Source organism: Vollenhovia emeryi, unplaced genomic scaffold (assembly GCF_000949405.1).
Source record: "Vollenhovia emeryi isolate VEMERY1.0 unplaced genomic scaffold, V.emery_V1.0 DF939139.1, whole genome shotgun sequence".
NCBI lineage: Eukaryota > Metazoa > Arthropoda > Insecta > Hymenoptera > Formicidae > Vollenhovia > Vollenhovia emeryi.
The window spans coordinates 99,835-124,505 of record NW_011967227.1 but is presented as its reverse complement, the minus strand read 5'-3'; the positions used below and the strand labels follow the sequence as shown (position 1 = coordinate 124,505).

At 44.3% G+C, this 24,671-nt stretch overlaps 5 protein-coding genes across 14 annotated transcripts in view; 3 read left to right on the top strand and 2 right to left on the bottom strand.

Annotated features, from left to right (window-relative positions):
• Window positions 1-7,645, top strand: part of LOC105567237 — a 24,518-nt gene extending 16,873 nt beyond the window's left edge. For 3 of the 4 annotated variants that reach the window (XM_012021936.1, XM_012021937.1, XM_012021938.1), the window contains exons 7-15: window positions 2,814-3,359; window positions 4,249-4,349; window positions 4,641-4,749; window positions 4,967-5,318; window positions 5,679-5,792; window positions 5,942-6,103; window positions 6,190-6,384; window positions 6,490-6,806; window positions 7,359-7,645. In XM_012021936.1, the coding sequence (XP_011877326.1) occupies window positions 2,814-3,359; window positions 4,249-4,349; window positions 4,641-4,749; window positions 4,967-5,318; window positions 5,679-5,792; window positions 5,942-6,103; window positions 6,190-6,384; window positions 6,490-6,806; window positions 7,359-7,576 (2,114 nt within the window). In that variant the 3' untranslated portion in view covers window positions 7,577-7,645. Of the gene's footprint in view, window positions 1-2,813; window positions 3,360-4,248; window positions 4,350-4,640; window positions 4,750-4,966; window positions 5,319-5,678; window positions 5,793-5,941; window positions 6,104-6,189; window positions 6,385-6,489; window positions 6,807-7,358 lie in introns of those variants that run through there. The other variant, XM_012021939.1, reaches the window with a different exon arrangement.
• Window positions 7,646-7,880: 235 nt separating this feature from the next.
• LOC105567236 (transmembrane emp24 domain-containing protein 5) lies at window positions 7,881-10,043 on the bottom strand. The gene is made up of 4 exons (XM_012021935.1): window positions 9,719-10,043; window positions 9,052-9,248; window positions 8,896-8,962; window positions 7,881-8,817 (listed from the first exon to the last, which is right to left on the bottom strand). Exons 1-4 carry the CDS (start codon window positions 9,914-9,916, stop codon window positions 8,587-8,589), a joined length of 693 nt encoding a protein of 230 aa, XP_011877325.1. The 5' UTR covers window positions 9,917-10,043; the 3' UTR covers window positions 7,881-8,586.
• Window positions 10,044-10,197: 154 nt separating this feature from the next.
• LOC105567235 lies at window positions 10,198-14,799 on the bottom strand. Its single transcript, XM_012021934.1, has 6 exons — window positions 14,301-14,799; window positions 13,018-13,486; window positions 12,126-12,326; window positions 11,749-11,945; window positions 11,436-11,543; window positions 10,198-11,294 (listed from the first exon to the last, which is right to left on the bottom strand). The coding sequence occupies exons 1-6, from the start codon at window positions 14,310-14,312 to the stop codon at window positions 11,127-11,129; spliced, it is 1,155 nt and encodes a 384-aa protein (XP_011877324.1). The 5' UTR covers window positions 14,313-14,799; the 3' UTR covers window positions 10,198-11,126.
• Window positions 14,800-15,455: 656 nt separating this feature from the next.
• LOC105567234 (ileal sodium/bile acid cotransporter) lies at window positions 15,456-21,388 on the top strand. 4 transcript variants are annotated; one of them, XM_012021931.1, is made up of 8 exons: window positions 15,456-15,588; window positions 17,689-17,729; window positions 17,812-18,111; window positions 18,453-18,680; window positions 19,805-19,979; window positions 20,048-20,310; window positions 20,375-20,561; window positions 20,633-21,388. In XM_012021931.1, the coding sequence occupies exons 3-8, from the start codon at window positions 17,815-17,817 to the stop codon at window positions 20,851-20,853; spliced, it is 1,371 nt and encodes a 456-aa protein (XP_011877321.1). In that variant the 5' UTR covers window positions 15,456-15,588; window positions 17,689-17,729; window positions 17,812-17,814; the 3' UTR covers window positions 20,854-21,388. The 4 variants fall into 4 exon arrangements, with proteins under 4 accessions (XP_011877321.1, XP_011877322.1, XP_011877320.1 ...); XM_012021932.1 differs by lacking the exon at window positions 15,456-15,588 and adding an exon at window positions 17,011-17,029; XM_012021930.1 differs by lacking the exon at window positions 15,456-15,588 and adding an exon at window positions 17,042-17,266.
• Window positions 21,389-21,972: 584 nt separating this feature from the next.
• The window catches only part of LOC105567232, a 12,445-nt gene continuing 9,746 nt past the window's right edge, over window positions 21,973-24,671 (top strand). Inside the window, exons 1-3 of one of the 4 annotated variants that reach the window (XM_012021928.1) lie at window positions 22,450-22,495; window positions 22,640-22,980; window positions 23,323-23,435. In XM_012021928.1, coding sequence (XP_011877318.1) covers window positions 22,947-22,980; window positions 23,323-23,435 — 147 coding nt within the window. In that variant the 5' untranslated portion in view covers window positions 22,450-22,495; window positions 22,640-22,946. Of the gene's footprint in view, window positions 22,981-23,322; window positions 23,436-24,671 lie in introns of all 4 variants that reach the window. The other 3 variants (XM_012021926.1, XM_012021925.1, XM_012021927.1) reach the window with 3 other exon arrangements.

The following is a 24,671-nucleotide window of genomic DNA, read 5'->3' as shown; positions in this document are numbered from 1 at the left end:
GTCCACGTCGGCGTATTCGCGCCCCAGCCTACGAAGTCGAGCTCTCATCGTGTGAGAGTTGCCTTAAAGAAATAGTGTGAGGGCTCCTTAAGAGACCAGCGCGCGAGGTGAAAGCGCCAATTGCTTGCAATGCGCTCTTATTGTCAGTCACGGCCGAGCCGCGAGCTGTACGGTCGCTTCTCTCGCGATTCTCTCGCGAATCTCTCGCCGAGTTCTCTCGCAGCGCGAAAATCGGCTGCGGATCTTGCGTCGATCGCGTGCGAGAGGAAGCGCTCTTCCTCCGCCGCGTCGCGCGGAAACGTCGCGTCGCGCGTCCGTCCAACTCCCTCCCGAGCCGCGTGTCAAGACGAGATGTGGAAATGAGAGAGACGCTGAAGATCCGACGACCCAATACGCAAGGTGAGAAAACGAGAGGAGTCCATCGCGCCGCTTGCCCGCGCGCGCGCGCGCGCCCCGCGTTCTCCACTCTCGGATCTCGCCGAGGAAATTTCGAACAATGATCCTCGAGCTGGAGAACAGCGCCGAGACTTTCCCGTAGTCGTCGCGGAACTTCCCTCGCAAACGTCCTTGGTCCGTCGATCCGTCGTCGCGCCACCGAGGAGAAATCGCCGTCGCGATTAGCCGATCGTGCGTCCCCTAATTGTTCTCTGCCTTCCGCTCAGACGTTCTTTCCCAAGTTCAATTAATCGCCGCGTCTTTAACCCAATTCCATCCAGCGATTACGCAACGATTTCCGCACGCTGCCAGCCCGATGAAGTACGCGACGCGTACGCTTCATCGTTTTATTCCTATGTTATTCTCATCTAGCTCCGTTAAAAGTGACTCGAATGTTAATTCATCAAAAGTCCCAGCTCGCTCTAGCACAGATAACGAAGTCACCTCGACCGCGGGGAAGTGGCTCGGGAGAACAATTAGAGTTTCTACTTTCTTCGCTAATGAGAGATCAAAGAAGATCGCGGTAAACCACGCTCTCCTTTCCTCCCGGAGACGCCGCCTCGAATTCGGGCTCGTTCACGAAGTTCGCGAATCTCTCGATTTTTTTTCCCCCGCCCCGTCAAATTTATCTTCGCGCGGACATTCGAAGCGATATCTCGTTCCTCGATGACGCGCGCGCTTCGTAAAATTGTCGGGCGACTCGGCGAAACGAAAGTTGCCGTCGTCGTCGATGGTCACGAAATTCCACAGCGGTGGGGAATCCGATCGCGTGTTTCGCAGTCCGCGGCCTTATTTGACTCACCTCACGCACGTTGGTCCCCATCGTGTTTCCCTCGTTCGCGGACATGGTCCAGCGCGCGTGGGCGAGAGCGCGCGCGTGCCTCTGGATTCCTCTCGGCGTGTCTGACCTTGAGACCGGATGATTTCAAGTGGCCGTCAGCCTGGGCGGCGGATCGGTGCTTCTCATCGGCGGCGAGCCGCAGAAGAGCGCCGGGGAGTGGAGACCGGCGGGCCGGGACGATGATCCGCCGCGGAAGACCCAGGGCCTGGTGCAATTGCGCCTTGTCAGCCTCGACGAGGACGTGGACACCCAAGAGACGTCGTGTTACGTGCACGAAGGTACCTGCGCCGGGTACCCAGGCTCATGCGTGAAAACGCGATCGTGGAGTCAACTCCTGTATCTTGTAATATACCCAGTGAGAAATGATTCGTCGAAACGATCGTCGAATCGACATCGATTGACGAGTCATTTCTCGCTGGGTAGTGAAAGTGCTAGGAGTCAGCGGCTTTGTCTCTTTTCCACACGGAGAGCATTTTCTTGTAAGATTTGTCCTGAAAATATTGTAATCGTCGGACACGGCATTTCGAAGAGTCTTGTAGGGGTTTTTTGAAATTTTACCATACGTTTCACAATACTTAAGTATTTACTAGTAAAATGTATGGTAAACTTTCAAAGAAACTCTCATAGAGTTGTTCAAAATGCCACGTTGTCCCACGATTACACGATTTTCGGGGTAAATTTTAAGAGAAAATTCTCTCCTTGTAAGGGGACACTTGGAAAGAGAGAGAGAGAGAGAGAGACAAAGCTACTCACTTTTAGCATTTTTACTACAGTGTAAGGTGCAGAAGTGACCACCAGGAAGACGGCAGGAACTGTCGATTGATGTCTCCAAGTCTCTCTCATTCTCACGTCAAATTAACTGAGAAACACGTGGATTCATTGCACGTACCAAGATTACCAGATAGCAATGCATGTCTAAAAGACATCATGAAGATATCTTTAAGATAACTTTTAGACACACATGTTAGGGCCTGAGCAGAATGGCTGTCTTGTACTCTTAAGACGTAAGACAGTTATTGTGCTTTACTTCAAGACAAAGGCTTAAAACATGAAGCATTGTCTTCTGGCTGTCTTAAAGGTACAAGATTGCCATTTTGCTCAGACCCTTACATGCCTAAAAGACAACTTAATGCCGTTTTAAAAATGTCTTTTAGACATGCAAGCTATCTGGGAGAGCGTCTGATGGACGACACCGATTTGTCTTTATCTGCCCTAACGTTTTCGAATATCCTTGCAGCGGCCTGAGAGATGGTTAAGGGATGAATTGTTAACGCAGCAATTTAATTCTCAACATCGAAATGTGTTTACGTGAGCGAGAAAGCACGCGCTTGCGACGTTTATGCATTAATCTGCGAAACTACTTAAATGTTACATTACGCTGGAATATATTAGAATCTACCTCTCGAAAGTCCTTTTTAAAAACGACCATACGTAGGCACTTTCTCGTTACGCCTCTCCGGAGTTAAAGTAGGGGCGAAGAATGAACATTACATTTTCGTAACTTCCGGTTCCCCTGATCGGACTTTCTCTCCGTCAGACAACGTCTCCGACGACAGCACGTACGAGAGTCTGTATTCCTGCCAGCCGGATGATTTCAGCAGCGATTCGGAAACGGAGAGGAGCGGGTCGCGGCAGCCGCAGGGCGATCACAGGGTGATCGACGCTTATCAGGAATGTCCTACGAGGCCGACTCCGCCGCCGCCGAGGGAGGCCAGTCTAACTCAGACCCTGGGCAGGCGGATAAAGATGCTGCGCAGGACCTGGAGCATCACCAAGGGCAGCCTAGGTAGGATCAGGCGGCGAACGTCGGTCGACGAGTCCGGCTTCGACGACAAGGAGCCTCACGCCGTCAACGAGCCTCACGTCGACGCTGGAAGGTACTTCAATTTCCGGCTGATGCACTTCAGCCGAAAGAGCGTCGCTGGCCCGCCGACCTTCTACCTAGACGAGAACGACGGGAACGACCGCGACGACGTTCGTGACAACAACAACGGCGTCGCCAAGGAGGCGATCTACACCAATAGCCAGTACATGGGAAGCGGTAGCGACGACTCCTCGACAACTCCGACCGGCACGGATGTCGGTGAGTCTCGGTGGTTTGCAGGGGAAAAAATGTAGCTGCCGTAGCTCAAAACTGCATGTGGCAACTAAATTTCAGTTGTAAAATATGGACAGCTAATATTTTGCTACTGTGCCTATTGTATCCCAGTGAGAAATGATTGGTTGAAACGATGTCGATTCGACATCAATTTGAAGGTGTCGATATGGTATTCGACATCCTTTCGACATTGATCGACGAATCATTTCTCACTGGGCAGCAAACCGTTGGCTGTGTTTTAGAAATTGATAGTTTTGGCAGCAAAATATTCTAGCAAATCATAATTGGCTACGGTAGCGAAAATATTTTTTTCAGTGTGCTAATCATCGTATTTTCATTTCTAATTTGCGACACAAAATGCGTAATGATATTGAATTCTATGAGACGAATGCTAAATTGATAAACAAAGTATTCAATTGTACAGTGGATAATGGTATCTTACGGGCGCATTATTGCAGACGTTAGTTAGTCCGAGAAAACTCTGAGAACACGGAATGGTACAGATAATTCGTTATAAATTTCTCTAAATAATAAATTAGAAATCACAAACAGCCACGAGGGAAAACGACGAGTTTTATTGGCGCATCTGCGAGAGCGACCTGATTTTACCAGGCACAGGCTAAAGTTAGCGATTCTCACAGGCCAAATATCGGGTTTTTGCTCGGCGATTTTCGGAATATTCCCACACGCGTAAGAATGCCACTCGCCGAACCAACGCGTAAAAAGCGTACGCTTGTATACTTTCACAGGACTCTAATGGTACTTCCTTCTAATTAATTAACGCACGCGCTTGAATTTATAATGTACGCGCCGGTGTTTGACTGCCGCACGTTCGCGCACGGGAAGCCGCATTGACAAAATGTTATTATTTCAGATCATTACAGCGTGCTCGCCGATCAGGAGCCTCTCTATCAGTTTTACGCGGCCTCGGTGGCCCGCGTTGCTTTCGAATCAGATTCCGAAGGCTACGAGGAGGTAATGCTCTTACTTTACTTATACTGAAAATTTATACGAACCGTCACTCAAGAAACTTGTGTGCTATCTGGGTGGATAACGATTCATAGTTTTTCAAAGGACAATAAGTTCTTTTTAATTCCTCTTTTTTATCTTACTTATTTTTTTATCGCGTGGTTTACTAAAACCTGTAGTTTCTCATTTTTCTTGTTTCTTGAAGACTATTTATGGCAAGCTACTTCTTTTTGTCACGATTTATAGAATTGAACAATTATGGCTACAATTTACACAATATTGCTTTGTAATTTTCAGGTGGACGATATGACGTGGAAAACGGAACCGGCCGCGCCGGTCCTTGCCAGATCAGGACAAAGAATGCTCTGGTGTCATACTCCGCAAGTGATACACAGTGGCCTCTTACGTAAGTTAAAAAATCGTAAGCGCTCTGTAATTAACCAATAAATTGGTGCCAGTTGTGTCGCAAATTGGCTACTTGTTAATTATCTACTGGCGACATTAAACTTTACACTCTGTTAAGAAATCGCATATTCAATTCTAGAGATATTTCCGTCATAGTAAAATTAATCAAGAGTGAAACAATGGCCGTAAAAGGTTAGCAAAAGAACGTTCAATTTTAGAGAAACTAACGCCGGAAGAGAGGAAGATTCAGGAGGCGAAGTTCGAGATCTTGACGTCCGAAGCGTCGTACTTAAATTCTCTTCGGGTCCTACAGAACGAGTTCCTCAATAATCATACGCTAATGAATGAGATTCTAACACCGACCGAGAGGAAGAAATTATTCGGCGGCGTGCCGAACGTGTTGTCGGCCTCGCAAACGTTTCTAGCTGAGCTGGAAGCTGTGTGGAGGGAAGATCCGATGTTACCAGGCCTGTCGAAAGTATTGCTGAGGCACGCCGAAAAGTGTCAGGCCACGTACGTGGCGTATTGCTCGAACCAAGTCAGCATCGACACGACTCTGAAGGAACTCAAGTAAGACGATCCCATAAAATCGCATTACGTATTTGCGTTTTCTGAAACATTTGAATAATAGAGGAAAATCCTCCATTACGAGATAGGCTTCTAATATGAGACTGCAGATTTTCCAACATCGAAATTTAATCGCAAATCTTTATTCGCAACGACTGCGCGATCTAACAATGAATTTTCCACTAAACAGATTTCACTCCAAGGGCAATAAATTAACGAATGAAACCAATAGATGATGCCCATTAATTTAGCAAAAACCCCTGCCATCTTATAATAGGGAACTTTCCTCTATATTTTTTAAATGGCCAAATAAAATATTTGTAGGCAAACTGGGATTCAGTTAATATTTTCTTTCTGTTACAGAGCTCGGAAAGGCGTAAAGTTCTTGGAAGCTGTCAAACGCATAGAGATGCGACCAGCGTGCCAAAATCTATCTCTGCATTCCTTCCTAATGCTGCCAATGCAACGTGTTACAAGGTATGTACATACAGTATCAGCGTCAAGCCATGAATTACTTTAACTAAATTGAATTCTCATTGAAGTTTATTTATGTGAATTTTTGCACTTTGCGATCGTTATTAATCGATTCATAGAGAAATTATTTACACGCCAATAATTCTGCTTAGACTACCCTTATTAGCTGACGCCGTTGTTTCCAAATTGTCGATGGGAAATTCGGACAGAATTTCTTGGGAAAAGGTTTTATCAACGTTGAGTAACGTCGTTGCTGAATGCAACGAAGGTGCACGCGCTGCTGCGCAAGAAGCCGAAATGGAGGCTTTGGCAAGGTATAACACGCGCTGTTATTATTTAATATGTATATTCATCTCCTTTTGTGTATTACATAAGATAAGTTACGTGTATTTAATCACAGGAAATTGGAGTATACCTCGAAAATTAAACCAATTATGCTGAGAGGCAAGCAATTAGTTAGAAGTGGATCAGTCGTGCAACTGTCGACAAGAACGGACACCGAATACAAGCTCACATTCGGGAAGAAATTTACCAAGACGCCGCTCTACCTTCTACTACTCACAGATTATCTTCTAGTCACAAAATTGAAATCTAAGTAAGATATTATTTTGCGTAATTGCGGTTTGTTCGTCTCGTTGCATTTTCTCTTTCGGATAAGTATTTTCATTGGTGAAGTTGAAAATAAAATAAAAATTTGCAGTGCTCATGACGAATGCTACATCGTCATAGACGCGTGCAAACGGAATCTTTTGGCCCTGGAGTCGGCTTCCGAAGAGTCGCCCTTCGCCGGACGGAACGCCATGATCCTAACTTTTCTGGAGAACCATTGTAGCCGCCAAGTAGAGTACATCTTGACGTGCGAGAATAATACGGAACGGGAGCGATGGTTGGAAGCTGTCTCGCCGCCCAAACGTGGCTTAGTTGGAGAAACGTTGTACGAATCCTGGGACTGTCCGCAAGTAATGGCCAAATATCCATATTCACCGAATCAACCAGACGAACTATCGTTACAGTCAGGTAATATATTGCATATGATGTAGAGGGGAAAATCCTCTATTGTGAGATAGTAGGTTTTCAACGTCCAAATTCAATCACAAATCTTTTTTCGCGACGACTACACGATCTTAACAATCAATTTTTCACTAAACAGATTTCACTCCAAGGGCAATAAATTCATGGTGGAACCAACAGATGATGCCTATTAATTTAGCAGAAACTCCTATCTCGTATTAGGAGCCTATTTTATAATAGGGGACTTTCCTCTATGTATATTTACGCAGTGTTTTGTAGCTGACGTTCTATACATACATTATTAAACAGATATTATCAATAGAGCCGTTTTGTTTTTAAGAAAAAATGTTTTTTAATAAGAATTAATCTTTTCAAGTTTTTTCAATAAATATCCAGACGAAACCTTCACGAAGCACCAGGGATACTCTTTCTTACAAATTTGGTTTCTTCAAAAATCGTCTTTCCTTGCAAGATTTTTAATGATTGCATTTTTACTGAAATATTTCATAGTGAAATAAATCATGATTCTGCTAAATTTGCTCGAGTTTTATTTTTCAGGGGACGTAATAAATGTACTCAGGAAGATGGCGGACGGCTGGTATCACGGTGAAAAATTGTTGGACGGCGAGCAAGGATGGTTTCCGGCAAATCACACGAAGGAGGTTGCATCGGAGCACGTGCGCGCGCGTAATCTGAAGCAACGACATCGTCTTTTAGCACTCAGCAACAGCGTAATACAACAAAGAAGAGCGAGACAAAATCAGGGCATTCATTGACGAAATTAAAATGTGATCTGAGCTCGAATCAGATATTGTGATTATTAATAAATTATTTGTTTATACATACGCGATTTCTATGATATTTCAGCATTGAATATCCCGATTAACTATGTGCCAATGTAATGTTACTCGTCGGAGCAAAAAATACGACTTTCTATAATCTTTTACTGTAGTATATTGGAGTTGCAGAAAGCTGCCAAGAAAAAGATAATGATATATAATAGTTCATATTTTACATATACATGTATTGTATATAAAGACATGGAGGGAGAGGGAGAGAGAGAAAGAGAGAGAGTGTTGTAAGAAAAGTATGCATCATTTATTATTTTTATACAAATACAATATATAAACGTTATTTATATACTTCTTTATTCTTACATAACTTTGACTTGGTCGAGTAATCAGAATGTTTGAAATAAAGGAACGATAGTAAAAAAAAATCAGAAAATAAAGGATACTGAACACGTGGTTTTCACAAATGCATGTTGCACGACAGTCTTGTATAAGAAGTGCTCTCAATTCATAAATATACTATTACATTTTCATCAATAGGCAATGAAAACGGAAATATTTTGAAACAAAAATTAGTGTTTAACATAGACTTAAACAATATAAAATCTTATCGATGTGGATACTTCGTTAACTAGAAGTTCATGTTTCTATTTGTTTCAGGCTAATCTTTGTCCAAATATATTTTTATATTTATGTATCACTTATAAGAAATGTACGTGTAGTAAGTTTCTGAATTCCTTATTGTGTTTTCAACATTTGGACAATCTCCGAAGCGTCATTGTATTACACAATAGCAAAAATAACGCGTATAAACAATATGTAAACTGATAAAACGTACAAAATTCTGATTAAAAATTCATTAATCAGGTTGCTTATGCGTTACAATTTAGGCCATTGTCTGTAAACTGATATTAATCAATTGATACAATGGACTTATCACAACACGTCTTGAATGATGTTCTTATCAAACACCAAGTGAGTGCAATGCATTAGTGTTAAATGCGTGTCTTGGAATGTCCAGATGGTTTCACGTCGAACAACTTCCTAACGAAATATACTTGGATCATGGTTGTCACCGTAATGACAACCACCTGCGCGATCGACCACGTCTGCACGTAAGAGTTATTGTCTAACAACAGATTTAAATCTCTGGCTTCTCTGCCCCTGCTCCAATGTTGAGTGTGGAGCATCTCGTTGATGTTTTTCTCCACATGCACGATTGTATTCTGAAAAAGAGGGGAATAAACAATAATAATATATAATATATAATTATATTATATGTATTATATGCGTGACACACATACCGTGAAGTTCTCCACGGAGAGATTGAGTTCTTCTAATTCCTGTGTATATTTCTGCCACTTGTCGTATCTACAAATGAAGTTAACGAGGTAAAAAAATATATTTTGTTGCCTCTGACACATCCTGTATCTTTGATAAATTAATCATAAAACCTTTACCTGATCACTGTAATGTACAGATTGACTAATTTTGCAGCAAATCTTGAAAATTGATTATCAATGCACACGCTGTAATAACCACCGTTCGTCGATTGATCCTGATAGTCGGCATTGGCACGCCATTGGTAAGGGTAAACTATAATCCCTTCCGGATTTCTTACAGCAAAACCAGCCTTGCCGTCTCCACCACGCAGGACCTACAATCAAACCAGGCTGCTTGAATCGGTGTAACGTTGATATATCAATACGTCAGTCATTATTTTCTATACCAAAATATCGCCGTATTATATTTATATTCCCTATAATCCAGTCGCACTTTAAGTGGCAACTTTTCACAATTCTTTACAAATCTTGTTGGTATCGCAGCCACATAATATTCTTTATGTACAATCAATTCCCAGACTCTACATTACAAAATTGCAGATCCTGTGAAAAACGGATAAGCACATGATACCGGTTTTTTTTTACAGTACACTAAACGACTGCGAACATACGTGAGCGTCGGAGCAAGCGCTCGAAAGTTGCGTGCTCCTGCGACTCGTGAGGAGAAAGTTGTCTCCGAGTCCACGCAACCATATGGCGAAGCGAGTCGCGAGTCGCATCCCGATACTCTCGCGTGACATCTTAATCATTCGAAACGTCTCAACGGACACACAGCCGACGGTACCTGGAAACTGACGTAGAACGTCGCACCCGGGTTTACGTATTGGAAGTAACAGTCCTCCTTGCCGGCGTCAATGTGCACCTTGTAGTCCATCGCGACCGCGGGCAGGTTCTCGTAAGAGAAACCGTCGGCCGGCGGCGCGATCAGAACCAGGGTGAGCACGCCAAGTAGCACGCTGCCGAGCTGCACGAAGAGCGACATCGCCGCGGCGCGATGGGCATCACAGCGAGTGATGCGTCGGCGACGACCACGCGGACGAGATCGCCAGACCCGTTTGACAGACCACGCGTTCAATTCTTGGAGGCTCTAAAATTCTACTCGGAGCACAGAGGTATGCGCATGTGTATGTACATACCACACGTCATCGACCACGTGACCGAGCTCGACAGACTCTTGTGCTCCGATCCTCCGATGTAGTCTATTTCTTGGGAATTGTATGAAATAAATTATGCTTTTTGCTTATACATTTTCGCGATTTATCTTGAATATTACAGGAATAAAATGTTATATATGTAGTTAAAATGTCAATTTTTATAAATAATTCCATACAGCAAAGTGTATGAAAAAGATATCATAGGATATCTAAGCATCAGATATCTGATTACGTAAGGATTATTCAGATATCACTGGAATATCTGGGGGTCAATTCTAAATCTTGAAACGTAGTGAAAATGCTACAGGTGAGCGGTTTTGTCTCTAAGGGGACAGTTAGAAAGAGACAAAGCTACTCACTTTTAGGCCAGTATTCATAGTCGGATCTTATATTCTAGACTGTCTCAAGATCATCTTCAGGTACTCCGTAGCCAGCATCTTTATATAAATTCAAGACGATCTTGATTATAAGATCCTATTATGAATACCGGTCTTAGCATATTGTTCATCCATGTCAAAGTCTCTTTGACAAGAAGAAACAATGTTTTAAATTCCGTCGAAAAATAAATATACATTTTATATATTTGCGCGTGTACATATGATTATACAGAATACCGCATTTTTAATAACGCATGTTCTTTCAGATACACGATACAGGATACCTCAACTGAGGCCTGTCTTGCCGTTAATCAAATAATATAATCAAATATAATCAAATAAAAATGCCTTGTGAAACATTGAAAATTAGAAGATATTTTCCAAGATGGTATGCTGTTGCAAATAAATTGCAATTAGTTTCTAAACATTTGAATTAATGTTTTCAAATTAATTTACTTGCATATTAATTTACTTTCACACAAATTTTCAAATTTGCAATCAGATACGAAGACTGAAGGAACGTGCGTTATTTGAGATATATATCTCTTTGTATATTTCATATACAATTTATAATCTATAAACTCGACACAGTCACGAAACGACAATGATGTGCCTTTCTATTTTTTTTCATAAATACATATCTTCGAACATATGAAACAATTTACTCTTCTTGCTCTTTGGGCAGATTCAATCCTCGCAAGTTTCTCTGGCACGAAACAAAACTAAATTTATGCAATCTTTCCAATATTGATAATTGAATCGCGCTTGATGCTAAGGCATAAGCTTTTTCTAGCGACTTCGTGTATTTGGTTTTGTCGAATCCATTTAGCTTGAATAATAAAACATGAATAAGCAAAAGTCCAAACAAGTGAAAAATAACAAGCTATGTTACAAATTGATAAAAAAAGATAATGATAATCTTAAATATTTCAATATTTTTTATGTAAATAAATTATACGTAACAAGATACCTTTTTCATAAGAAGCCTTTTTGAACATTTTGTAAAAGTTCTGATATCTCTAGTATTAAGCCAAGTACGTCGAAGTTTACTGTTAATAAACGTCACATGATATTTCACCTACAAGTGCATCACATTTGTTCGATTATCATAAATCAATTGCGTAGCTCTGACAAGTATTTTACAAAGAGACGTAAATAACAATTAATAACAAAATACAGGGTAATTAAATTTGTTACATATATGTATATGAATGTCATAAATTCACTTATGATAAAATTTTAATTACATTAATATGAGTTTGTATTTTCCATCTTGAACTTACAGGAATTAATGATCGTGCCTTTAATTCGTAATATCGTATAGCTTCAGGGCAATCGTCTACAATTGCGGGCCACCATGGATAACCATCCTTGCGGGCCCATACTACACTTCCGGCATTGTATTTATTTCTTATCAAATCCTCCTCGACTTCCTTCGTGATCACCACTTCTGGTATGGAACAGTGGGCGATAGTTTTATCTGTAAACGTATTTCTTTAATATTGTCATTTGTGCATATTTTATATATATGTATTAAATAACTGTTGTTGTAGCTTTTATTGTAATTTTATACACTGTTACTTTATGTATTATTGCTCGAGTAATAATATGGTTTAATATGCATCGATTGTAGCGACGTAATGCAGTAATGGACATGCACCTGAATTCATTTCGCAATACCAAATCTTTGGTACAGCCACAGGATCATGGTAGTCATCGCAGTATCGCCATTTTCTGCAATTCTTCCTGCAGCACTCGATCCACATACCCACGTCTCTTCGTGGTTGTAACCATAATAATTTCATCTCTTTACTCAACGTGGGGTCACATTGTGACAATATAGAAGGGCACCTAACGAAATCTAAAGAAGAACAAAAAAGAAATTCGCACGTTAACCAATCTTGTTATTAATTAGTTTTTTTTTCATTACTTGCGAACAATATTAAGGGCCGACTTTTCCAATGTCTTGATAAGCTAACTAATAATTAAACTATACGTCTATCTTGGTCTAATTTGAAGGTAAAATAAAAACATATATATGATTTAACTGTTGCAATAAAAGTAGTCAGTTACCAATAGACGTACGTTTCTTACGCGCGTTCTACAGTTTTTATACATTTCCATCATTTTTAATAATCATCGTGATACCGACAATTAATTAATCATTGATCTATCGATCCTATATACACAATTGTTGTCATTTTATAAGTAAAGAACAATTTAATCAACAGGTCACTGAATCAAAGGTAATTTAATCAACATATTTAAATTATTTATATACTGATTTGATAACCACATTTACGCATAGCGCTTAATTAATTATGAATATACTGATTTAATTTCCATCGTGATACTGAGTGTGAGTAAATTTTTAATATTCAATGAGCTCATTACATAAATACACCGATTTAATCATCTCATCATGAATACTATCATCGTTGTCATCATCGTCGTCATTATCATCACCATTATTATTATTACTGTGCTGATCTGATGATGATAATAATTGATTTCTTCCAGCAACTTGTATACGAACTTGAGTACAAATTTACCTGTCTGATTACTGCAACTTATTTGTGACAATTGCAAACAATCATTGTCATTGTTCATATGTTTCTTTGCGACAGAATGATCACTTTTCATTTCTTTTTCACGTTGTCGCACTCCATAGCGCATACTCTCCTCACTGTCATACTCATGTAATAACTGTAGCGCTGTCTCCAACAAGCTGTCGTGATCACAGCTTTCGCTGAAGCTTTCGCTATATTGGTTCGATGAAGACTCTGCTTTTTGCTTGGATATTTTTGTCGGAAAAGCTACGCTTTTTTGAAAAGGACTGCCGTTCTCTGTTTCCTTGGACGTGGAAGGAACAGATTCCAAACCATTTTTGGTGAAAAGAAATTCTCCCGTTTTGAGAAATTTTGGAGGTACAGACGACACAGCGGTTCTCGTTAATGCTACAAAAGGGGGGAGTAATTGGGGCCTCAAAGAGCAACGGCGGAACGTGGCCAGAATTTCGTCCTGGAAATAAACATAAACGTGAAATTGAACTCTTCTGATGACAATATTTTATCGAAAGCTTTTGGGGGACAATGGGGGTAGTGGAAGGAGAGAAGGAAAGAGAGAGAGGAGAGGGGTAGAAGAAGAGAGAGCGAGAAAGCGAGAAAGCGAGAAAGCGAGAAAGCGAGAAAGCGAGAGAGAGAGAAAGCGAGAGAGAGAGAGAGAGAGAGAGAAAGAGAGAGATGGATACGAAGAAAAACTCGTCGTAATCAGAACGACTGAGTATAATTAAATTCCTTTAGCAAATAATAATATTAAATTGCAGAGAACAGATAAATTTGATAAAACTCGGCGACATTCTTTCTAATTTACTCGCGAAGCGGTTCGTCCACTTTCCGCGACGGTGTTACGTTGTTCGCAATCCCGATCGTCGAATATCAGCAACGGTTTTCGCGTCCCATGACCCAGCTAGCTCTGGCTCATGTCTGCCAGAACAGATTACAGTCAATTTGATGTCGTATTGACCAAAATATGGCATAAATTTGGTCAATATGACATGAGATTGACGTCATCTTGACTTTTCATTTTCCTTGGGTGGACCTGTCGATTTCTGCCGACAATCTGTTGACAGCGTACGTTTTACGGAAATTACGGACTCTGTTGCCAAAACTAAAGCCAAACGCGTACACAGATGGCTTTGGTTTTGGCGTGGGCTTCTGATAAATCTGCTGCCAATCTGCCTAACATTTTGCCGACTGGGTGTCCACGGGACGCGAAAGCCGTTGCTGATATTGCGACTGTCGTGACTCGTTCGTTGAAAATTTAATTATCTTACCTCAATCGACATGTTTCGGCGTTTTAGAAAGACAACAGAAAGCAAACAGAAGTAACGAGAGATGAGATCGGGGAATTTAGTACGCGGGAAAAGGCCACCGCTACGCTAACGGCTAAACGGGGTTTACACGAGTGTAAGCACGGACGGCTGCTCTTCCATTCGAATCTCCGAGCTCTCAGGGTGCGTTTCCACGGAGCGCGTCGCGTCGCGCGCGATATCCAATGAGCGTGCACGAAAGCTAGACCGGTTCCCCATGAAGCGTGTCCGTTCGAGACGCGATGCAAATGAGTGCAGTTAGAACATCTACGCGTATTACACATTTTCATATTTAATGTGACACAATTATGACACATACAATTGAATGAAAAACCAGTTTTTGCTTCGGAACGTTTTCAAGCAAAAACTGGTTTGAATTATGCGCTTTCCAATGAGAAATGATTGGTCGAAACCGCAGTCGTATACACTAAAGGCCTTCACACATAAAATTCCGTAAGGGCGTAAAACGTAAGCGTAAGAAAATCAACAGATTGGATTTGTTACTGCTTGCATTATTGCCTTACGTTCTCGACTGTGATTGATCGATTTTATTATGCTTACGTTTTACGTCCTTACGGAATTTTATGTGTGAAGGCCTTAAAACAGAATTTCCAGTGGTCGGGGTGTCTACGTTAACTAGTCCTAAATAATAAGAGAAGCGCAATCGTTAAAGCCTCGTCTACATAGAAGTCGTAAAGTCGTAGTCGTAAGAATAATCGACTGCGATTGGTCAATTTCGTCAGACACATAAGAATTGACCAATCGCAGTCGACTATTCTTACGACTACGACTTTACGACTTCTATGTAGACGAGGCTTTAACCCCCTCCGTGCTACTCATGGTCACCATGTTAGACCCGCAGCTGAAATACTATAGCCAGAGAGAAACCTGAGACCCGGCCACGCCGGCGTCTACTTGATACCGTTTCAGGAGAACTCTACTCTTGCCTATCTCCTTCTCTCTTTCGTTTATTCGATTCGTCATATATTATATGTATAAAAAAATGCGTAACGTGCTGGGTCATGTTTACGATTCGCAATTATTCACGTAATCGCTCTGACGCCTTCCAGTGTCGCGGCGTATCGCCGGTACAATAGTCCCCACTCTGAAGCGCGCTCCGGAAAACGGTGGGAAGGACAGTTGGACTTGGGAGCAGCACGTGAGCGGCACTAATCCAGGATCTTCGACACCGACCACGCTTCCGAAGTAGTACGCCGCGACTGGTGTGTCGCGGATCGCGGATTCTCGTCGGGTAAGTGCCCGCTGCGGGTTCTGATCGCTCCCCAACGAGAAATGACTCGTCGATCGACGTCGAGTTTGCCAGTGTTAATTGTTTGGGACGAGTCGTCTCTCACGCGTGGTCTACAGTGCGAGTCGCAGAGTCGTAGTCGTAAGAATAATCGACCGCGATTGGTCAATTTCGTCAGACACAAAGAATTGACCAATCGCAGTCGACTATTCTTACGACTACGACTTTACGACTTCTATGTAGACGAGGCTCCTGGTTCAGGAGGTCAATTAATTCTGTATCCTGCAATGCAGTGAAAATGCAAAAAGTGAACGGCTTTGTCTCTCTCTCTTCTTTAAGGGGATGGTTAGAGAGAGACAAAGCTGTTTTAGCATTTTCGCTACAGTGCAAGATACAACGAATCGACCCCCGAGCATGTAAATGCAAACGAACCGGTCCGCTTCGGCGGGCGGCGAGAGCAGGTCGCGGTTCGTTCGCGTTCGTTCGCGCTCGAGCTCTTGGTGATTTTCACCCGTGCACGGGACATTCGAATCGACTCGGGTCACAGTCTCGTGAAAGTCGAAAGGAAAACGGGAGGGATATAAGAATTGACTCTGAACAAGCCTTAGTATGCACCCGTTGTCAATGCGCACAACCCAATTCGCTAGAAGTACGAGCTGGAGGTCAATTCTGTATCCTGCAACGCACCCAGTGAGAAATGATTCGTCGATCGACGTCGAAACGACGTCGAATCGACGTCAATTCGACGGCGTCGATGTCGATTCGACGTCGTTTCGACGTCGATCGACGAATCATTTCTCACTGGGCAGTGAAGATGCTAAAAGCGAGCGGCTTCATCTCTTTCTAAAGGGACGGTTTTAGCATTTTCACCATAGTGTAAGATACAGAATTGACACCCCGGCTGGTTCACAGCTGTAAAGTTTGGACATCGAAGCTTGAAGCAACAGGCTGATAGCTTGCCACGTCGAATGCCACGGGATTTGAACGGAATGGACGGAGAGCTAAGCGTTTTATCAAAGAAGCGATATATCTTCTTCTTCTTTTTATTAACTTTGTAGCGCCCCAGGTTCCAAATGGTTGCACGAGGCAACGAAACCTCGCCGCAATCCTCTAATTAGGAGCGTCGTGTGGCGCGTCTCCGCGCGCGAGTGCCCGCAAGTGTCGAGGAGCCGATTGGCGTAACGCACAGCGGATGCCGTTGCGATTTCGGCGGAAATAGCCGACGCGTCACGGTGTTTACGCGCGTCGCTTAATAATCACGCATGCAGCGCGCAGCCAATCGTAAAGAGCCGGGCGGCATTTCGCTCGCATATATTTAGTGCGTCCAGTCGTAGATTTTTCAAGGGACGCAAGCGTGCGCGGCCGCCACGCGCCTAGTCTCAAGCCCGGTCTGCGCGCGTGCGCGCGCAGACGCGTGTTCCGAGATTATGCAACTGAGCGAGCGGTAACGTCTCGCGGCCGCCGCGGCTTCGGTGTCGTCAGGTGTTGTTGTTCGCGCACGAGCCGAGAGGCCGGAGCTCGCGGTTTTCCCGGGATCGAACTGGCCCCCCGGCCTCTCTCGCTCGTTCACGGCCGCGTTGATCATCGGCGGAAGAAACGGGTGCCGAATGGACGCGAGCGGTGTCGCGTGCCATCGATCACGATCGCGCGCGTACGCGCGCGCGAGCGCTTACGTGCTTGGGTATCTATCGTGCAAGTGTTCGGAGTGGATTTCGATCAAAATTACGTTTTTCCTAGAAAACAATAGAAACACCGGGAGATAGTTGAACAGTTCCGCGATCGGAGTCTATTCCGAACATTTGCACGATAGGTCACTCTGATCCCATGATGTACCGTGCATGTGTTTTTACATCATGCTCGATCTCTGCTTGTTCGCGACGTTGCAAAAGTCGCTTAAGTCACTTATCACCGCGCGACACGGGGATTCTGCTGCTCTCGCGAAAGGCGTCCGGAGAAAAAAAGAACGACATTATCTTGCGATTGTCAGAGTGACTTTACATTCTCAGCGCAATATTTATCTAATCTAATGTTTACTCGATCTTGCGCTTCTTTGCACGGTCTTTTTTACTATTTATGTCCTTATCAAATTGACATTGCTTTCAGGTTGGTGCTGAATGTTGAAGATACTCGCTGTGTGACAAGCCGTAAGTGTTGACGAAATGTCTTTTTAAAGGAACAAATTGGGACAAGGGTATATTAGTTAATATATCTTCTCTTACTTCGCAGAGAATGGCAGGTGTCGTGTACATGATAGGACTTTTGCTGGCGGGAGGAGCAGCGGCTTGGACCGTTGACATCGCGCCTGAAATAACTGTACATATGAATCAAGTGAAATTGGTCCCGTTCAGCATGCACGATCTCGGTACCGAAGTGCACGTATTGTACATCAGTGCGGACCAAAGTATCGCGACACTGAAGATGCATGAAGATGTATGGACAAACCAAACCTCACGCAGCGGTTTTATAAATGTCACCGGAGTATTCCTCGGCAGAACCAAATTAACGTTTATTGTAGAAGGAATAGAGGTAGGTGCTAAGCGAACGTTCAGCTTTGTTGCTTTGCCTGGTGGAAATGTTTTGTATGATGAAGCTTCGCTGAAATGTATTCGAAAATGCCGTCTTAATTGAGTCCCGTTATCGTTTCATCGATATTTCAGTATGTTGTGTATCGAGGGATATTCGCAAGACATCTTTAAGATGTCATTAAGTTGTCTTTCAGACATGCACGTCTAAAAGATGTCTTCAAGATATCTTTATGACGCCTTTTAGACACGTGTGCCGTCTGGATTCTCAATAACTTTAGTTTCACTCTTCACCGATTTTATGTTACTTTCTGTAAAGTATTTCCATCGGAATTTAATTTCCAGACTAACGAGAAGAGATACTCAAGACGCGAGGAGGACGCCGCTCTTATCATCGTAATACGAGAGGAGCGCACGATAGACACTGTATTTACTATCAGTGTAGCAATACTCGTATCCATCTTGTATATTAATTTTGGCTGTGCCTTGGATTGGGACGTGTGCCGCGCTACGTTGAGAAGACCGATAGGTCCAGCCATAGGTTTCCTCTGCCAGTTTCTGATTATGCCATTGGTAAATCTCCCAAGCATAAACATGCTAGTTGTTGCAATTTATACACAATGTATTTAATAACACCTTACCGTAGATAGGTATTTACAAGGAATTAAACTAAGTAGAAAAATCCTTTTTGCGATTTTCACAACAAGCGAGAAATTAATGAGATCCACGCGGGTCTCGACAAACTCTTCTACTTAGTTTAACTTCCTCTATCTACCTACAGCCGGTGTTAAGCCCGTATCAGACTACGGATTGGGATTGGGATTGGGATTAGATTGAAATTTAACCAATCACAGTAAAGTTACTAACTACTCAAGTTCAGTAACTTTTACTCTGATTGGTCAAATTTCAATCTAATCCCAATCTCAATCCGTAGTCTGATACGGGCTTTACACGTGTTATACAGATCTGCGAGGTTTGGTTGTTAAGAATCATTATTACCCAGATAGCATGCATATCCAAAAGAGATCTTTAAGACTGCATTAAGTTATCCTTTAGACATGTCTGTCTAAGGCTGGCATTACATTTGTCGTATGACAAATTTTTCAAGTGTGATTGGCTGCAGTATAGTAAAATTCTTGAGTATCTAGAAATTTTCTACTCAGCAGCCAACCAACAATTGGGCTAAAAGGTGTCTTAGGGTCTATCTAGACAAATTTGCATAGCACATAAACATACGCATAAGGAATCTGATTGGGCCAGTACATGCATAAGGAAATAATCCAATCAATTTCTTTATGCTTGTGTACTTGTGAAAGTTTGTCTGGATAGACCCTTAAAGATACCTTTATGATTTCTTTTAGACATGCATTGCTATCTGGGTATAATTCATTTTGAAGAAGAAGAATAGTACTACATGAAGCCGTCGATCAAAGTGTAGGAAATAATTTGCTCTCTTTGTAACACTTTGATAAATGTAGTCAAAATCGTCATTTTTGGACCATCTTACCTGAAAAACCTGACCGGCAATTTTTGCGGTCGGATTCATATTGAGAGCACAAAATTATGTACACTTTTAACCCACCCTTAATTTCGCAGGCCTGTGTCATTTGCCATCCTGTATAGATATTATACTTTATATTTCGCACACTTTTTTGCCATTCAGATTCCTCAAGATCCTGATTTTATATTGTTTCCAGTTGAGTTTTCTCATTGGATATCTTTTATTTCCCGATCGTCCTGAACTGCAAATAGGCATGTTCTTCACAGGGATAAGTCCAAGCGGCGGCGCTTCCAATATGTGGACACTGCTGCTCGACGGCAATCTGAATCTTTCCATCGCCATGACCACTTTATGTACCATTGCTGCATTTGGTAAGCGATACGTGGCGCGAAGTGACTTCTTGTGTAGTGCTCTGTATAAAGTTTGCCACTTTTGATAGGAATGATGCCATTTTGGGTGTTCACATTGGGCAGGTATATTTTCGCGCAGGGAGAAATCGCAGTCCCCTATAGTCATATCGCCAGTTTCGTCATCGGCCTCATAATTCCACTGGCCATAGGATTTTTCATTCAAAAGAAGCTTCCGAGGGTGTCGAAAATATTGGTCCGAGTAATGAAACCTTGCTCCGTGGTCTTAATTATATTCATCATCATATTCGCCATCACGACTAATCTCTACATGTTCAAATTATTTTCGTGGAAGGTGAGTCCGTATCTTTCTCACAAATCCACGAAAAGGGCATCGTTTTATTTTGTCCTTGCCTCAGATTATCTTCGCGGGAATGTGTCTACCTTGGCTGGGCTTCACGTTTGGTTTTATAGTAGCGAAAGTCTGCAAGCAACCTCGAGCTGACGTACGGGCGATTGCCATTGAAACTGGCATTCAAAACACAGGCGTGGCAATCTTTTTGTTGCGATTTACATTAAAGTCACCCGCCGACGACCTAACTACTGGTAAGTCTGTACGAATGTACGCATATACGTGGCGTTACCTCAGCCGTCTAACAAAACGTTTTCCCTTTCAGTGGTTCCCGTGTCTGCCGCGATGATGACACCGGTACCGTTAACAGTTCTATTTATAATAAAATTGATTTATCAATACAGACAGAGGAGGAAAGCGGAGGTGACATTAGATCAGGTTCCGTCGTTAGAAAAGCTCCAACAAACTACAGATATTTCCACCATCACGCAGAATGCGTTGAATGAATCTAGATTGATTCACGAGTCCAAATCTGCGGGACAATAATACCTTAAGGATTTGCATTGTCCAATGAGAAATGACTCGAATCGACATCGATTGACAAGTTATTTCTCGCTGGGATACTTTTTACATATTTTATGTATCAATATTGAAAGTCGAAATTTTAACAAGGATAGGATGGTTGCGGATATTATTAATTATATATAATAATGTCGTAATGGCTTCCGGATGGTTGCCGCATCCATTTGCAGTGTGGTGCTGACGTTTCGCAAACATTGCAATTTGCATCATCAGGCCTGGGAGACTCCGTTACTGGACACTACTGTATATAATAATGTCTATATGTCTACCGTTGAACAGCACTATTGACTGTTTGAGATTTATATTTTTTACGCCGATAATACTTAAAGTGCCAGCAATTTGATTCGTTGAGATACAAGGGCGTAGCGGAAGTTGGCTTCCGTCGCTTAGTTGCGACCAGTGTTCGTGAAATATTTTATATTTTTGTTGAAAATCTCGCTTGCATTTATACACTTTACTTTTGCATACGGAAAAAAATTAAAGAGTTGTATTTTTCTAAGCTGATCTCTTATTACCGGACGACACTCTAGTTTTAAAGGCAAGAGTGTACACGAGCAAGAACTTTAATTCGAGTCGAGTCGTCGTTAAATGCCTGTGAATTTCGGAGAACGAGGTTCTCGCGCGTCGGCGAGCGAGAGCGGTTTTCAAAATTCGCGCCGGTCGCCATCAGCGCCGTCCTCTAACGAGCTGAACACAGCGACGTTTCGGCAGTGTGTGCAAGTTTGAAAATCCCTCGCGCGTATTAGCCAAACGCGGCGCAATTCGGTGCGTTTCGTACGAACGAAGCGCTTCCATTCTCCTCGCGAATCTCGCCGCGCGACGAGCATTGATCATCTCGTTGACTCGCGAGGCGGGAATAACGCTCCGCTTGGCGCCTTCCGTTTAGCTACGCACGTCGACAGGTCCGTCCTCTTCCAACGTCCAGCGAGCAACGGGGACGGAACGACGCCCGTGTGGGCATGCGCGTCGGTAAATGTCACTTCGGTGGGGGCGCGCGCGCGCTGACGTTGGCCGGCCTGCGCCCGCGCGGCCGTCGCCGCCCGTTCTCGCCGCTAACTTCAGCGCGCGTGACTTCAGTCAGTTGAGCGTTTACAGTGCGCCAAAGGTCCCCGTAGGGATTCGGTGGCGGTGATTCGGACTTTGGTGATCTCGCGTCTGCCGAGGACGCGACCCGGCCACATCGGCCGACGACGCGCGGATCGGCAGCCGCGGCGGAGAGTGTTCTCGAAGACTGTAACGCGCGCATTCCCGCAAAACGAGAACGAAGCCGAGAGAAAGATAGGTAGGGCGAGAGAGAGAGAGAGAGAGTGATAGACGAGCGAGGGACGGAGCATGCGACCGCGCCTCTGCGACGTTACTCGGCGTGTCGATGAGGATGGGAAGTGCGCCGTCGCCACCGCCGCCGCCGCCGCCGACGACGACGAGGACGAGGGACAAGAGTGAGTCAGGGATAACGTCGTTGCGGTACGCCGTGCGGTGCTGCATCACCACCGCTTAGGAATGGTATCGCCGTCCAAGCACCAATACCAGCAGCAGCAGCAGCAGCAGCAACAACAGCCCAGACAGCCGTCGAGAGAGAACAAATTCGATCCGCGACGAACGCAAGGTAAGCCTCGCTCCTGGAGCGCGCGATCCCGCGTTGCATAATAACTCGGCGCCGACCGTTAATGGACGTTGCGTAGAGACGTTCGCTCGGGGTTTGTGTTTGACACGCGTTTTTACTCGCCTCTCTCTCTCTATCTCTATATAGCCAGAGACACGCGTAGACACGCACGCGTACACGCGCGAACATGCGCCGATCAGGGAGCGATCGGTGATCACTGAGAGTGCTCGGGGTGTTCTCGGCGAGGAGGCGATCGCCGGGGTACGCGCGCGCGTCTGCCGTCACTGAGGAGCCCGAGTTGTTTTGCAGAGGAGCGAGACGCCGCCAGCTCGGGCGGCTACGCTTGCGGATAGCGAGAGCCTCGCCGAGACGCCGGGGACGAGTACTCTGAACGATCACCGGCGTGTTTCCCCTCCCCTTGGCTGTTACGCCGCAAACACTAACTCCGTTTTGTATGTCCCGTCTTGTAGCACGCTCGCTCCCTGGATGTGAGTAACAAGACTGCTATTATTGCTTCGTTTAGAGGCTGTGCACCAATTTGCCTGTATCATGTGATTTGTACAGCGGTTGGTATGCGGAACGCGAGACAAGCAAACTCTGTCGCGAGAGATAAGCGCGCTCGTACGAGACGAGGGAGGAAGAAAGGGTCCGCGGGGACCCTACGCAGCCCCCGGTTTTACCCTCGTGTCGCTCGACACTCGCGTCGACGATCGAGGCGGCTCTATTTTCTTTCCCCGTCTCGCGGCCTCGTCGCGCGCCTGTACATACACAGGTCGCGGTGCAAAAAGTGACGAAAAGAAAAGTAAAGTCTTTTAAAACTTCTTTTGTAGATATTCGTATACAAAGGGGCCCGCAGCCTTTGGGAGAGAAGTCGTTCTATTTGGACGTAAAGAACCATGCCGTCGCGGCCAAGCTAGAGGCACAGATCAGGAAGTTGGGTGGTGTGAGTTGCATTTCATCTCCTTCGCTTGCGCGACGATGCTGCGTCAGAGTAGCCCGCAGCAGCAGCGGAGCGGAGCAGCAGGAGCAGCAGCAGCAGCAGCGGCCCGTGGCCCGCGTTTCCCGCTTAGTTTCTCGCCGCTTATCGATTTGTCAGAGCGTTTTGGTGTATTTCGGGCGAGTGTGCGAGGCCCCTCTCTCTCTCACTTTCTCTACCTACCTCTCTCTCCCTCCTCCCCTCCCGGCCGCCCCCTCCCCTCCCCCCCGTTCCTCTCTTCCCGCCATTTTCGATCACTATGCCTACGGCCGCTTCGACGTAACGCCCGCTCGCTCCCCTACGCGCAAACACGCGCGCACACGTATCACGCGCGTGTACGGACGCGCGCGCGCGCGCGCAACACGCGCACACGTGCGCGCGCGCGAAAAAGGAAAAAAATTCGAATCTCCAGCTCTCGCGACCGACGCGCTCTCCGGCCATTCAAACCGACCTCGTTGCCACGCGATATCACGGAGTACGCGCGCGATTATCGAACTGCCGGGAACGCAGGCTCGTCCCCGAACAATTCCGCGCGCGCGGATCTTACCGGGTCAGCCGGAGCGCCGAGGCTCGTTTCCCCGACGGGTTTAGACCGATGGCGAGGTGTAATCCGTAAAGTCTGTCAGTCGTAGACGCGAGGTGATAAGAGAAGGGCGCAAGTCGTACTTACGTTTCGTCCACTTCTAACGATGCAGATTAACTGCGATCTCGGTTCAACTTTCTCCTTATCTTTTTCCAATCCCGGTTTTCACCAACGTCGCTTAACTTTGAGCTTAGTTTAAATCGTCTTTGGTCGCATTCTATGGCCCAGTTTCACCAACGTTGCTTGACTCTAATATCGGTTCACTTTATTGTTTGTCTCTGAAGGGTCGTGTCACCAATGACGCTTGACTCTAAGCTTGCAACGTTTGTCTCTTAATTTCTAAAGTAGAGGAAAGTCCCCTGTTATGAGATGGGATCCCAATATAAGATAGCGGAGTTTCTGTTAAATTAATAGGCATCGTCAGTCGATTTCGCCATGAATTTATTGCCCTCGGAACGAAAGTTGCTCAGTGGAAAATTTATTGTCAGATTGTGTAATCGTTGCGAAAAAAGATTTGTGCGTTGAAAACCTGCTATCTCATATTAAAATCCTATCTCGTAACAGATGACTTTCCTCTAACAGTTAGAAAGAGACAAAGAGCGAATTAAGCCAAGCTTAAA

What these genes read in the sequence shown, in the direction of transcription:
- LOC105567236 (XM_012021935.1), bottom strand. Translation starts at nt 9,916, where the DNA reads ATGTCGCTCTTCGTGCAGCTCGGCAGCGTGCTACTTGGCGTGCTCACC. An exon ending in CGTTCTACGTCAGTTTCCAG is followed by an intron (nt 9,249 to 9,718) that starts GTACCGTCGGCT and finishes GTTTGATTGTAG; the next exon opens with GTCCTGCGTGGTGGAGACGG. An exon ending in TCTCCGTGGAGAACTTCACG is followed by an intron (nt 8,818 to 8,895) that starts GTATGTGTGTCA and finishes CCTCTTTTTCAG; the next exon opens with AATACAATCGTGCATGTGGA.
- LOC105567235 (XM_012021934.1), bottom strand. An exon ending in GTATTGCGAAATGAATTCAG is followed by an intron (nt 11,946 to 12,125) that starts GTGCATGTCCAT and finishes ATACGTTTACAG; the next exon opens with ATAAAACTATCGCCCACTGT. An exon ending in AGGCACGATCATTAATTCCT is followed by an intron (nt 11,544 to 11,748) that starts GTAAGTTCAAGA and finishes ATGCACTTGTAG; the next exon opens with GTGAAATATCATGTGACGTT.
- LOC105567234 (XM_012021931.1), top strand. Translation starts at nt 17,815, where the DNA reads ATGGCAGGTGTCGTGTACATGATAGGACTTTTGCTGGCGGGAGGAGCA. An exon ending in AGTTTCTGATTATGCCATTG is followed by an intron (nt 18,681 to 19,804) that starts GTAAATCTCCCA and finishes TATTGTTTCCAG; the next exon opens with TTGAGTTTTCTCATTGGATA. An exon ending in TCAAATTATTTTCGTGGAAG is followed by an intron (nt 20,311 to 20,374) that starts GTGAGTCCGTAT and finishes TCCTTGCCTCAG; the next exon opens with ATTATCTTCGCGGGAATGTG.